Below are 15,250 nucleotides of genomic sequence, written 5' to 3'. Positions count from 1 at the left end.
ACAGATAGGTTAGATTTCCATAGTAGTTAAACCAGGAGTTCCAAACCTTTTGGCCTTGTCATGTCACCCCTTATACGGCACATAGTGTATGGCTCTGAGTTAAACCAAAAAGTGATGTTCTCTCATGTGAGCTATCCAGTATATCATAAAAAAGAAATAATGAAAGGTTAGAAATATTTTTCTATCTTGTTCATCATCTCCCAGGTTGGGAACTGACTGGATGAAACCATTCTGTAACAATAAAATCACAAAATCTGTCTAAGCAAAAGCCAATTCGCCAAAAAAGGCTAAAAATGACTTATATGTCCCTAAACAGCCATTCATTATTTTTTTTGTCCACTTGGTGGCAGCAGAAACATTATGTAGTAGCACCTAATAAAGCTGATATTGCAAACTTGTTAGCAAAAAGTTGCGTATACACATTAAGCAGACAAGGGGCAACCATATCCTTGATTTGGAGTTGTGTCCACCTTAAAGTAAATTCAATATTCAATCCCCTTTTACATTTGTCCGAAATATGTATTTATTTATTTATATCTATGTACTGTTTATGTCCCCTCAGCTGCAAATGCTCCACTTAGTTCACAGGCAGCAAGTTACTTAACTTTGTCCGTCTGCCATTTGGTGCTGAGCAGGTAATGAGCTGCGGGTTTAACAGAGCTTTTAAACGATAAAGAACTGCCTGTTACTGCTGGAAACAAAGTTGATGAGAGTAAACCAAAACAGATTAGTCGCCGGTCTTTGAACCAAAACAATTAGCTAAAGTCTAAAGGCTAAAATGCTCTGTAGAGCTGAAGGGAACTGCAGAGTCAGTTGATGAATCTCTGTGGGTTTGTCACTACAAGGTACCCCTTTTACAATACATATAGTGATTTAATTAATTGTTAATATGAAAAATATCTACTCACAAACTGGAAGTAACCTATCCCTGGATGGAAGCAATAAGTGATTTTAAACGCCCAAAACATGCAGAGCTACTGTTACTGTTGAAAATTTGTCCAGGCAAGTAATTCTGCATGCGCGTGAAGGGATTAAACTCTTTAACACGTGATTTAAGGGAAACCGTGTGAGAAGACAGATCTCGTACTTTCTACCATCCTCTTTTTCAGTGTAATTGAGCCACCATATTTACTAACCTAAGATTCATTGGTCGTTGGTTCAGTAGTTCATGCTGCTGGTATAGTGGTTCAGTCCCTTATTACAGTAAATCGCATCTGATATCTTTCATGTTATCCTATCATGCTCCAGTGTATCTCACGAATCACAACAGAAGCCCTAGTTGTTATTTCTGTAGCGTGCTGGCATGTGACACAGTTGTACTCTGCATTAAAGCTTTTAGATTCTAAGAAATCTAGAGGGAGTGGGTCAAGCAGCAGGAAGCTTTTGTGTCACACAGCAGGGTCAAGGTGGGTTTAAAAGGTTATACGTGGCAACGCTAAAGGGGGTTGTTCATATTGGTTTTCTAACTCTATACAAGCTGATCAAGCGTCCATGTGGCCAACATGACGAGGATTATGTTCAGGAGGAGGGAGTTGGAGTGGAAAAATGTGATGTGAAATGACTGAGAGATCAGATGACTGGCAGATTTTGAAAGTTTGATTTGGTGACTGAAGCCATGAATGCAGTGGACTTAATGACTGTCATGCTGTCTTATTGATGCTTAAAGAATAGGCCTAGTCAATGAATGAAGGATTTACAGACTAAGAGTTTGCACCTGTTCACTGGCGTGAATTAATTTAAATAAGAATAAGAAATAAGTGTAATATTTTTGTCATTGCAATGTAAATGATGTTTAAGTATCTACTCTTACATCACATGATGTCATTAGAATGGGATTTGTCCACAGACCTTCCTGGCATTGTTACTTATTGGTTTAGGCCTGTGGTTGTGCGTACGTGCGTGAGCATGTGCATGTGCATGTTCAAACTAGTGGTGAAAAGTGACTTAACATTTATTCAAGTATTTTGAGTTATTGTACTTTGGTGAGTATTTCCATTATATTCTACTTTTTTTAAGATTCTTTTTTTGGACATTTTAGGCCTTTATTTGTATAGGACAGCTTAGACTTGAAAGGGGAGAGAGAGGGGGAATGACATGCAGCAAAGGGCCGCAGGTCGGAGTCAAACCCGCGGCCGCTGCAACGAGGAGTAAACCTTTATATATGGGCGCCCGCTTTACCAGGTGAGCTAACCAGGCACCCCATTATATTCAACTTTAAACTGCTACTCCATACATTTATTGGTACATTTACCTCCACTACAAGTACGTGACCTCTATAGTTACAAGTTACATTGCAGAATAGGAGGTTATAATATTATGATATATATATATATATACATAATATTATTATAGCCTCTTTGGTTTACCCATTCCACCTGAAAACCTTGAACCCTTTTCTCAGTTACTGCTCTCTTCCTAGGGCAGTGTGGCTGGAAAAACTGATGAGATCAGAGTTTGTCAAGTCAAAACAATGAGCTAAAAGAGGCTTAAAGTTTTAGCTTTTTAGTAAAACGCTTTGGAGATTTGTCTTTTTTTTTATTTCATTTTTTTTATCACAAAATTAAGTACGTTTTATTCATTAGGTTTGATAATGAGGTGAAACATCACAAGCATATTTCCCCAAAACTGTGCTGAGAGATTTCTAGTCTTTCTGCCCTTTCTCACAAACACATGTATTTGACCCATGGTCCGTCTGTATCTTAAAAATGGCTGCCGTCCTCATGACTGGTAATCACCACCAGGTCGCTGCTGCCAAGTCAACGTCACACCAGATTCCAACAGTGATATCGGCCATTATGTTCAACTGTGTGTCTCACAGTGTGGAAATGAAAACTCCAACTTCTGCAGTCAGTATCCACTGAACAGCACGTTGGTTGTAGCATGAGCTCTCTCAGAGCAGTCTGTTCCTTTCCGTCATTACAGGGCACTAATGACTTCACATCTGGACTGGAGGTGTGACAGCTTTGGCGTGTTTGTGTGTGCGTTTCACTTGTGGTGGTGTGAGTGGTGCACAGAAGCACACCCTCAAACACACACATTCCTTAAACCCTCTAATCAGGTGTGTTTCCAGTTGGTCAGGCTGATGAATTAGGGTTAGAGACTCCCAAATGTTTGGGTTTGTGTGTGTTCATGTGGGTGCGATGTGGGTGAGATGTGTGTTTGATGTGTGCGCAATGTATGCAAATGCATTTCTATCTGTGTGCGTGCGTGTGTGTGTTTGTGTGTGTGTGTGTGTGTGTATGTGTGTTCTCGTTTAACTACATTTGTGGGGTCCAAAAACTGGGAATACACTATACTTGTGGGGTCCAGACAGCTTTGTGGGGCCAAAATGCTGGCCCCCACAACTTTAAAGGGCTATTTGAGGGTAAGACTTGGTTTTAGGGTTAGGGTTAGAATTAGGTTATGGTTAGGGTGAGGGTAAGGGTTAAGGTTAGGCATTTAGTTGTGATGGTTAAGGTTAGGATAAGGGGCTAGGGAATGTCAATGACCGGTCCCCACAAAGATAGTGAAACGCACATATTGCATTACTATGATTATTATAATATATCCTATTATTGGCTGATTTTATACATGAAAAGTAGTAAATATGTCATTACATACAATTTCTTAACTTACTTTGATTAGTGTTACATGTATTATAAAACAATCTGATAAGAGTAATTTCTATTCATGCCATATTACAATGTGTGCAGACAGAGATCATTTGAGATGAACTGATATCTATCAAACCAACCAAGCCAGTCAATCAATTGTTTCAAATATGTGGTATCACAGTTACAAGTTGCCCTATTTACATCCGCCTATAACCTGTTTATACATGTATAGGGCACAGGGCAATGAATGTTTGTGTGTGTGTGTGTGTTTGTCTGTGTTTGTGTGTATGTGTGTGTGCCAGAGATATAGGTAGCAGGGGTGATCTTGGCTGGAATGCTGAGGTGAGAGTTAGTCGCCACGGGAGATGGACTCTTTAGTGGGGGGAATCAAGGGAATGTGAAGCCATCTCTTCAAATTCACACTAAATACTCTAATTGCCAGCCTTTGTGTGTGCATTTCTGTTTCTGAGGATTATGTCGATGCGAGGCAGAGCAGTGAGGCGTAGGCAGTGAGTCTGGATCAAATCAAGTCAAATTAAAGCCATGTCAAGATGATTCTGGTATCTCTCCTCTTTACTCTAACTAGTACAGTACAGTGCCCGTTCAAAATGTGCCTGTTTGGAACGGGCCGATTGCTTGGCCTGTGGTATTGCTGCGTGTTGCTTTATCCAAAACCATTGTACCCCAAAATGACTTACAGAAGGACCCCACTCCACTTAATATGGAACTCAACTGCATAGCCTACTACTGACTAACAGTGTACTTCTACATCAGAGGAAGACATTGTACTCATACATTTACCTGACAGAGAACATGGCAGATTCATAATTTAATCACAAAATATCACAATTAAAATGTGGAATAATCAGACAGTAGCCTTATGGAGTTATGAGCTCATATCAGCATTAATCAACCACCAGAAACGGACTGAGTATATTTAGCCGGGCTCCGGACTGTGTGTGTGTGTGTGTGTGTGTGTGTGTGTGTGTGTGTGTGTGTGTGTGTGTGTGTGTGTGTGTGTGTGTGTGTGTGTGTGTGTGTGTGTGTGTGTATGTGCGTGTGTGCACACAGAGAGAGAGAGAGAGAGAGGGGGGGGGGTGGAAGGCAATGCAAATAAAGAGTGTTTTTGTTCAGCTACATTTTAGTGTTGTCTTTTTCGTCAACAATATTGCATGTTGATATCGCCACAGTCATGACAGCGGTCCTGTCTCATCTCGTCATTATTATCGTTAAATGAGTTAACACTTTGTGTTCATTTCCATACAGGTTTAGAGGCTTGACAGTTAATGTTGAAGTATGGATTTGATTGGCGGGGGTATTTTGCCGACAGTAATGTTATTAGTGTTATAAGATAGCAGGAGGCCTACACTTAATTAAACGGACCCAGGGTGAGTTTGATGAAGAGACAGTTTTTAATATCCAATACCCAATGCTGTCCAAATCAATGCTCCAAAATCCAAACCATTTTTACACATGTTACCTTCTTTGTTTCTATGTACACACATTTCCATTGTTTCTGTCTCTGTCAGAGCGAGGCCCAGGAAGTCATCTGGACCTGACAGAGATAATTGGCGTTCCCCTCCCTCCCTCCGTCTCCTTCACTCCTGGCTATCAGGGCTTTCCAGCCTACAAATTTGATCCCGAAGCCAACATCGGCCGGCTCACCAAGACCTTCGTGCCAGGGTCCTTCTACAGGGACTTTGCCATCATTGTCACGGTAATGCTAGAGAATTTATCACTTTGACCTTTTAAACACTATTCATACTGTCAAAGGGGCCAATGCAGTGGTCAAGATACACTATCAGATTTTATCTTAGACTACTATAAGTATTGTATAATAAAATACATACATTACATGACTTTTATTCTATGCCAAAGAACTATCTTTATGGTCATCTTAAAGGAATACGCCACCGTTTGTTGAAATAGGGTTATTCACCGTCTCCTCTATATTTATATAGGTGGGCAAACGCATTTTTGTCTCAGTGCATGCATTGTCTTAGTTCGGCATCGCCGCCGCTAGCTTAGCTTAGCGTAATGAATGGAATCCTTTGTTGCCGTTAGCATGTCGTGAGTAAAAGTGACCCCAACAACAACAAAAACAAAACCTAATTACTTCTTGTGACCTGTGTATTCACAACGAGTAAAAATAGCAATGCAGATTAAGACTAGACGATTTCCTAGGCAGATTTTGACTTGGGACTATATTGGGTGGAAGTAGGCTACAGCCGAAGCACTACTACTCCGGACTGACAGACATGTCGCGCCCCCGCAGGGCTCTACGCGCTGGCGCAAAGTCACTGTTTCGGGGTTGCTGGACAACAAAATTGCGCCCGTCACTGAGCTGCGGCTTTCCAACCCGCGAGCCACTGCCCATCCAGTAACCAGAAACAGTGACTTTGTGCCGCCGCCGCGAGCTGCCAGACCCCGCTCCAATCTCAGTCGGCGGGCGCGCATTTGGTTGTCAACTTCCACCCAATATAGTCCCAAGACAAAATTACCTCGGAAAATCGCCAATCTGCATCTATTCTATTTTACTTGTTGTGAATACGCAGGCTACAATAAGTAATTAGGTTTTGTTTTTGTTGTTGTTAGGTCACTTTTACTCACGACATGCTAACGTTTGCCCATCTATATAAATATAGAGGAGATGGTGAATAACCATATTTCAACAAACGGTGGCGTATTCCTTTAAAGCTATGTTGCCACCTTGTGGAATTTTTAAGATAAAGCAATCCTTCATGGCCAGGTGCTATATTTTCAAAAACGAATATTAATGCTTTAGATCTGTCAATGTATTCTATGATACTCATTCCATTTATACTGGAACTTCTGTATATTACTGTATGTATATGTCTTATGGTATTAAGACATATACATACATATGTCTTAATACATATAATATTCATAAAGTCAAAGCAGGATGCCAAAGCAATAATCTTTAGTGACCCTATGTCTTTTGCCCTGACTCCAGGTGCGTCCAGCCACTCAGAGAGGAGGCGTGCTCTTTGCCATCACAGATACCCATCAGAAGGTGGTGGAGCTGGGTTTGGCCCTTACTCCGGTGCGTGGGGGCCTCCAAAGCATCTTACTATACTACACTGACAGAGAGCAAGCTTCCCACAGCCACAAAGCTGCTTCTTTTAGTGTCCCAGACATGACCGACCAGTGGACACGATTCACGGTGAGCATTGCACGCTGTATATATTACATGACAAGTTATTGGATAAGAGATAAATATTCAGCTGATGACATTAGACATTAATGCTCCAACTCAGCTACAAATCAGTAAAAATGTGCAATGAATGTATTCTTTGCATTTTATTATTTTACTTGGTTTTGAACCTTTGAGTGTCTATGGAAATATATCTGTTGCATAGACATTTGTTGTTAATGAATGTACACAAATAAGGGCATCAAATCTATTTAAATTCTTGAATCTTCCCCAATCGGTTTAAAAAAAAATTGGAACTGGAATTTTAGTGAAAACAATGGCAAATCCCCATGACAAAACATTACAATAATCTATTCGATCTGTCTATCAGGTGGTGGTGGAGCATGACGAGGTGCGTCTCTACATGGACTGTGGAGATGGTGAGAGGGCTACTTTCCATCGGAGACCAGAAAGACTCAACTTCTCGCGCAATTCAGGCATTTTTGTAGCTAATGCAGGAAACACTGGGCTTGACAAGTTTGTGGTAAGTGAAGAAATCCTCTAAATGTATATGTCTCTGTGGATGTCTTTTGAAGGACAAGTAGGGTTTCTCTGCAAAAACAAAAGGCAAAAAGAAGGAGAAAGATTGAGACCGACTGCCTGTGTCAATATCAGTGTGCTGTTTGTCTGTGCAGTCGGCCTCAGGATTACATTTGTTTTGTGTGGATGTGTGTGCTTGTGTGTTCTGGCCTCTCATTACCATGTAAAAGAGCTGAAATGTCATCTGCCCTCTGTCCCTCTCCTCTGGAAGATTCACAGCATTGAGCCTACTGAAATAATTTATGTTTGGGTGAATTTATGTTTTGTTTCTTCCCTGTTTCCAAAAACAGGCTATTCAGGCCTTTCAACCATTGAAATGACAAATAAATGCTAGCAAAACACTGCTTGTGAATGTTTTCATCTTTGTAAATTATGTGGTATTAGGAATTGAAATGTCAGACAGTACATGTAAAAAAGTAAATAAATCAAAAATGTAATGAGAGTCTAATCACCCAAATAGCATTCAGCATTCGGTCATGGACATTATTTTTTTTTTTCAGTAAGCAGTCAAACAGCCTCTATTTTGATGTGACAATCATGTAATCAAAAACCAACTCAGTGAAATCATTGGCCAAGAACATGGCTTTGAAGAAAACAAAGGCATTACATACTGTATCTTCCTCTTCTTTTGTTTTCTTTTTACTATTACTTTGCTGTTACATGAATAAAACAGTGGAAAGGTTAACATAGTGTAAATAAATAAATGATAGACAATCATTTAAGTGCGGCAGCCAAAAGCTGGACTAATCAGCAGACTATGCCATTATAATAATGATGATCTACAATGCCTCACTTGTCGATGTAGATGTCAAATGAAGCATGGTTCTGCAACTAATGTACTATTTTCAGCTCATGTTTACTGAGAAACTCATTATCTCACATCATTTAGGAAAATAAATCTTGAAAGAACAACCACAGTAATTACCACTGATGATGCCTCTAACCCATGCACATGCTTACTGAGCATTGCCAGGCCAGAGTGCGCAAAGTGAAATGTGATGCCTTTTTCAAGGCTACAGTATAATCCATATCCAACACAGTCTGCATCAGGAGGCAGCCGGGTCTAAACAGGGTCAAAATGTCATGACCACCTCTAGTACTACTTCCTGAGCTGGCTGTGTTACAGATTTTACTGGATAGAACTATTAAGATCAGAGAGAGAGAGAGAGGAAGTAAGAAGGGAGGAAAGAATAGTGGAATATAGTGGGAGTGAGTCGATGGCAGAGGAGGAAGTCAGAGACATCAACAAGGATTGGTTGTGGTCAGATCAAGGGCTTTACTCAGGCCTTTGAATCTGCTGCCATGTCAACTATGACGGTGTAGTTTAACACCCAAGTTCAAACTTCCGTCCCAGTCAATAGGAATGACAGCATACTGTGTATTCTTAAAGAGTCAGCTACTACAACTCTTTTCAAACTGACATTAGGGCTGCAACTAATGATTTTTATTATTGTCGATTAATCTGTTGATTATTTGGTTGTTGTTTGGTCCATTTGTAAGTGTCAGAAAATGGTGACAAATCGATCAGTGTTTCCCAAAGCCCATGATGTCCTTTGTCTTTTGTCCACAACTCAAAGATATTCAGTTTACTATCATAGTGGAGTAAAGAAATAAAGAAACAGAAGAAGAAAAATGTACATTTAAAAAGCTGGAATCAGAGATTTTAACTGCTTTCTTAAAAGATTACTCAGAGTGATTATCACAATAGCTGCCGATTTATTTAATAGCTGACAACTAATCGATTAATCTTGGCAGCTTTAACTGACATTATTACCGGAATCGCTGTCAGTCCATTTTCAACTCATCGGCACTCACAAAAGAAAAATACGAGCTGCTAGTCCCTTGTTGCCATGGTGAGTGGACACGGCCATTCCCACTTTTATTATTTATTATTCTGCTTTGTTCAGTGTTCCTGACTTTCTGAACGGGTTATCTGAAGCATGACGACAGAATACGTGCATGCTCAGCATCAGTCATATCCAGTCGGAAATATCTGGGTCACATTGTGTGTGTGTGTGTGTGTGTGTCCCTGGTTTGTTGTCTTGTGTTTCAAAGAAGAGCAGTCATGGCCATGGGGCCCTTTTTAATCAGCATGTATTTCTGTGAGTGTTGTGAATTGCCATCTCTCTCCATGTTCCCATAGAACTATATAAACCTGCACGATTACCACCCCGCTGTGAGTGTGAGTGTTGTGCATGTGTCTGTGTGTGCATGTGTGTGTGCGTCTTTGGAAATCCCGTCTCTATGGTGACATCAGCAAGTGGACCGTACTTCATTGTGTGTGTGTGGTGCTTCTCTGTTTATAGAGAGGGAGCGAAAGAGGTTACAACACTACCAACTACTAATAAAACAATCCAAGTTGAAGTTTAAAGCCTCAGGTTGGCAAGAAAGGCTTGGCAGGGGGCCCATTCCCCAGTTTGAGGACCACTGTTTTTAGAGATATGTTCTGTATGTGACTGTTTCTTTTTTAAACTTTCTTAGACAATAGCATTGCTTCGAAATGCTACTGTATTTACGCAGAATCTAGAGAATTTAGTTAGTTAGTTAAATGAAACATCCACCCCAAAACATTTCTTTTCAAAATGTTGGCTTATTTAAGTGTGTGACTGAACAGTGAACTAGGAGAACATTTCAGAAACTCCTGAACATGAGGCTCCGGTTTGATTATAATGCAGACTTATTCAGAGTAATCCATTACTAAAGATAAAAGCGTACTAATTTATCCCTGACAGCAGCAATAGGATGACTTTTATTTTGACTGCAAAACCTTCTTGTTTTGCATTCTGGGAAATGTAGGAAATGACTACCTAAGTGGATGTAGACAAGGCAGTTCTGAACATCACAGTTTGAAGATATTTGATAACAGTGTAAGGGTATTGGAGAAAATACATTTTCTTAAAGCTCTTTGTAGTTTTTCGTAGTAATTTGTGATCATCAGTCAAGTTGTGTTTTATGTTGTATTATAAGTCCTGGTTGACTCTGTTATATTGAGTGTGTTTGTATGTGCACTACTATCCCGAATATGATCAAGGTTATGGAGTATCCTCCTGGTTATGTGTATGTGCATGTACACGCCATATCCTGGTTTAACAATGCTAAATATGATATGTACCAGGGTAAGATGCCAAACCTGAATGCTAATGTGCATGTCGATGTTCTCATTGTCTTGCAGCAATGGTCGCATTGATCATTGTACAAACGAAAGCTTACTCCTGTCAATCATCGCACCTCACACCGGTCCCACTCACTAGGATATATTTTTAGATCTTATTACTCGTCTTCAAGGCTTTAAATGGTTTGGCCCCTTTGTATCTGGCTGAACTTTTACATCACTATTCACCAGTCAGAACATTGAGGTCAACCAACCGCTTGCTTTTGGATGTACCAAAAGCTAGGCTAAAAAGTAGAGGGGATTGAGGAAGCTTTTGCGGTGGGTGCTCCCATCCTCTGGAATAACCTTCCAATGAATATTCGAGAGGCACAGACTTTATACTTTTAAGTCCCTGCTAAAGACACACCTTTTTACTCTGGCCTTTGGTCCTAGCTGAGTCTGGGCGTCAAATGTCCTTTAATGTGTTTATTATACGTGCTAATTTTTGTATTTGATATTTTACCTTTTTCAGCACATTGGTCAACCACAGTTGTTTTAATGTGCTATATAAATAAATTTGACGTTGACATTGACATTTGACATGTCTATATGCACACACATTACTAATTTACTGTGAATACCAAGATTAATAATACATTTTATTTAAAGGCGCCTTTCTCGGCACTCAAGGACACCATACAGGGATACAAAAGACATATTAAGATTAAGATAACACTTTATTTAATCCCGAGGATTTTTGCTGATAGTCACAGTGAATGCATTAACTTGGGGTGCTTTAACCCAACTTTATTACAATATAACTGAGTTATTTTACCTGTATAACCCAGGTGTTTAGATGATTTAAAGAATGTTTCCTAATTCTCTCTCTCTCTCTCTCTTTCTCTCTCTCTCTCTCTCTCTCTCTCTCTCTCTCTCTCTCTCTCTTCTCTCTCTACAGGGATCCATTCAGCAGTTGGTGATTAAAGATGATCCCAGAGCAGCTGAGGAGCAGTGTGAAGACGATGATCCTTATGTGAGAAACACACATAAACACAGATTGTTGACACAAAGGAACTCACAATTTAGAACTATTTAAAAAAAACAGGAGTTTGTTTTATTAATTATTACATAATAGTTTACAATTCTATACAAATATCATACACATGAATCAATAGTACCCCCTAGCGGTCAAAGGACTTTACTAAACCAAAATACCTAGTTACCATGGGTTGGTCCTCTTACCTAACTGAAAATCAAATCAGTCAATTATATAATTAATATAATTCCTAAGGGATTTTTCATTAAACGTAACACCTCAGTAAGCAACTGAATTCTCGGGAGAGAAGATTTTAAATTGAAGGTTTTCAGTTGAATATCCTTTCCTTCTCTCATTTCTTTCCTCTACTACTTTATTTTATTTGTTCTATTGTTTGTAACAATATATAACTGGCAAAACGTGATACACTGCATCATCACTGGTCTCTATAACCTTGTTTTTTTCCCAAACCAACACGTGTTGTTTGATAAAGGCCTCGGGATACACCAGTGGAGATGATGCTTTGGATGACAGAGAGACAGAGGAGGAAATGATGAAGAACACACACGATAAAAAACATGGCACAGCACAGGTATGTTGGCTGGATGAAGTGCTGGGAGCAAGTACCTGAAAAGATATCTGTTGAAAGGTGCTTACAGGTGGTGTCGTGTTTTGTTTCGGCTGCATCATTACATCAAATAGAAAAATACTAGATGTCTTTGGCATATATGTCATGCCTTTTGGAAGTTTGGGTGACAAGGTCTGAAAAAAACAAAGTTTACTAAGAGGCACCCAAAGTCAGCAGGAAGGGCTCTAAATGTGTGTGTGTGTGTGTGTGTGTGTGTGTGTGTGTGTGTGTGTGTGTGTGTGTGTGTGTGTGTGTGTGTGTGTGTGTGTGTGTGTGTGTGTGTGTGTGTGTGTGTGTGTGTGTGTGCGTTCTTGTGTCAGCTAGTTGTGTCCTCTGCTGTGTATGATGCACACCCCCTTTCTTATCATCAGAACCCTAAAACAGCACTCCTCCGTGTGTATGTGTGTGTGTGTGTGTGTGTGTGTGTGTGTGTTTCTTCTCTGTTCTGGTACCAACTTTCACTCTCCGACACCCAGGAAGTCAGTCTGACCCTAAACATCCCATATTCAACATTGACTTTGAAGCTTCAAAGGAAACTGTCCTTCAGAAGCTGAAGAACTGTTAGATATTAAAGTCCTGATTGATGCTTTCTTGTCTGGTCTGGAGACATTCATCAGCAACAGTGCCCACAAATAGGACAAATCCTGTTAAATTAACAGTTGCACTTGTACAGTATGGGCTCCTTTACTATGTGATGAAACTATTTTGCACACTGCAAATTTTGAAGGATTCTTTAACCATGTGTCCATCTCTGATTGTATCTCACTTTTACTTTTGGTATCGCCCTCCATTTTGTTTGCTACGCTAAGTCAATGACAACATACCTTAAAAGTTGGTAAGCAAATTCCCATTCAACTTGCAATGGATGTAATGATTTTTCATCATCTGAATTTTCTTTCGTCATTCATGAGCCGGGATACAGTATTTGTTAAGCAAAATCGTGCTTCTTACAGGAAGAATCATTTTAATTTGGGTGACCTAATTGACATGCTCGTCTTCTTGATTCCTCTGAGGAGGAGGACAGTGTTCCAGTCAGAGCTCCGCCCACTGAGGTGCCAGAGGTGGAGCTTGATGAGTACTCCGGTCACCAGACCCCAACTGAAGCCAGTGAAGAGAGGCTGATGAGAGGTCAGAGTGAACCTCAATGTACAGTATTCATTTGTTCTGTGTCTTTAGCAGCTCATCAATCTGGTCTACTTCTGTGGTTAAAGTGCCTTGTAATTATGTATAGTATGTATAGGAAACACTCTGTACTGTACTTACAGTTTCTTGGCAATTAGGATTTTGTATTTCATGATCAACATCAATGTAAAGAATAATTTCTATGGAAGATCCGCTAATGTTTTCATTAGCCGCCTCAACAGGGGCAGTTGTGGCCTAAAGTTTAGAAAAGCAGGCTTTTGATACCCAAACTAGCCTGATAAATGTGGGTTGGAGAAATGAAAGAGTGGCGCTAGTTCTTCTTTGCCTTTTCTCAGGAAGGCACAATACAGCTCCAGAAATGCTACTAAAAGATCATCGTACTGGGCGCCCAGATAGCTCAGTTGGTAGGGCGGGCGCTCATTTATAGAGGCTTATGCCTCGGCGCAGCTGTCCCGGGTTTGACTCCGACCTGCGGACATTTGCTGCATGTCCTTTCCCCTTTCATGTCTTCAGCTGTCCTATCACAATAAAGGCCTAAAAGGGCAAAAACAAACAAAGACCATTGTACTATGGTTCCAGGTGTGAATGTGTGAGTGATGCCATACCTTGAAAAGAGAGCAAACTTGTTTAGTGAATTTACTGTGCACTAGTTAAATAAAAAGCAGATTCCTATAGATGTAATTACATTCTGATAGGACCAGATTAGGCAATTTGTTAATGCAGCAACAGATGCAGCAACAGATGCAGCAAAAAAAGCATGTAGATAAATAGATGGATAATACATGGTAATGAATATAATATAGACAACAACAGCAAATAGGTAGCATTATACTGGTATATATTATTATACTTAGTATGGCTCTTTGATTGTCACAAAACTGTTACAGTACAAATGTCTGTGTCATGCTCGACAAGTGGCAAGATACACTTGTGGGCGGTGTTATCCCATAAGAATCTGATTGGTCAAACTGGTTGATGATGTCATATGCTATGTACAGGGCGGACAGAGGAGCCGGGGGAGAGATCAGGAGATGTAAGTTCAGACGGGGACGTTCTCGCCTCTCTTTCTATTTCTTATTTTGCTGTCAAACATTATGACATATTTTAAATATTCTGCACAACAGAATCTTTTTTATTACAGTGTGTGTTTTTTATACACCCAATTATTTTATTTTTTTTATTTCCAGGGTCATGTCAGGCATGGGTTAAAAGGAGAGCGTGGAGATCCTGGACCCAGAGGTCCACCTGGCCCACCTGGTCACCCAGGCCCCACCCCTGGGCCCCAGTGGAAAGCTCAGCCTGGACCAAGAGGCACACAAGGACCACCAGGAATCCCTGGATCCCCAGGACTGCCAGGGAAAGATGGACAAGCGGTGTGTACGCAAACAAGATAGAGAGCGTGTGTGTGTGTTGCCACTGTTTTATAGACCTGAGTTCATAAGATTTAGTACTGATCCTAAATCCTTCTCTGTCTTCACAGGGAATCAAGGGGGATAAAGGAGATCCAGTAAGTTAGATATGTCTTCTTCTGTCTTCTTTGCTGTGCTTTATATCACATGTAATACCTCATCTGTGTTTTTACATCCAGGGTCAGAGAGGATCTCAGGGATTTCCAGGTTTGGATGGGGAAGCTGGAGCTAAAGGAGAGAAGGTACGACCAAAGCACACACGTTGCAATCAATAACTTATTACGACTCATAATTCAAAATCCCTTTTATTGTATGTCACCAAATGTACTGTAAAAGACAGATCTTTTCATTCTATACTCTTTCCTCTTCCCTTCCCTCTCTACAGGGAGACCCAGGAGTTGGTGCACCAGGCCCTCCCGGCCTCCCTGGGCCTCCTGGACCCCCCAGGTCACGCAGTGTACCGGTGAGTATCAGGGTTTATGGTTCTACTTGTGTCTTTTTGCTCTACACACAACATGTACTTGTGGTATTATTCTGCATTTCTTTGTGATGAAATCAGCATGTAGTAAATGTAGATGAGGGTCAAGCCTAGTTGG

The 15,250-nt window shown here is 40.4% G+C and overlaps 1 protein-coding gene across 4 annotated transcripts in view; it reads left to right on the top strand.

The window, feature by feature from the left end:
* col15a1b (collagen, type XV, alpha 1b) overlaps window positions 1–15,250 on the top strand; it is a 74,022-nt gene that overhangs the window by 22,344 nt on the left and 36,428 nt on the right. For 3 of the 4 annotated variants that reach the window (XM_039814639.1, XM_039814636.1, XM_039814638.1), the window contains 11 exons: window positions 5,123–5,310; window positions 6,568–6,777; window positions 7,139–7,291; window positions 11,397–11,471; window positions 11,968–12,066; window positions 13,116–13,230; window positions 14,244–14,278; window positions 14,433–14,618; window positions 14,726–14,752; window positions 14,834–14,896; window positions 15,040–15,117. In XM_039814639.1, coding sequence (XP_039670573.1) covers window positions 5,123–5,310; window positions 6,568–6,777; window positions 7,139–7,291; window positions 11,397–11,471; window positions 11,968–12,066; window positions 13,116–13,230; window positions 14,244–14,278; window positions 14,433–14,618; window positions 14,726–14,752; window positions 14,834–14,896; window positions 15,040–15,117 — 1,229 coding nt within the window. The remainder of the gene's footprint in view (window positions 1–5,122; window positions 5,311–6,567; window positions 6,778–7,138; window positions 7,292–11,396; window positions 11,472–11,967; window positions 12,067–13,115; window positions 13,231–14,243; window positions 14,279–14,432; window positions 14,619–14,725; window positions 14,753–14,833; window positions 14,897–15,039; window positions 15,118–15,250) is intronic. The other variant, XM_039814637.1, reaches the window with a different exon arrangement.

The sequence above is a fragment of the Perca fluviatilis genome, chromosome 11 (assembly GCF_010015445.1).
Source record: "Perca fluviatilis chromosome 11, GENO_Pfluv_1.0, whole genome shotgun sequence".
Classification (NCBI taxonomy): Eukaryota; Metazoa; Chordata; class Actinopteri; order Perciformes; family Percidae; genus Perca; species Perca fluviatilis.
The sequence above is the reverse complement of the archived record's forward strand: the minus strand, read 5'-3'. Positions and strand labels throughout refer to the sequence as shown.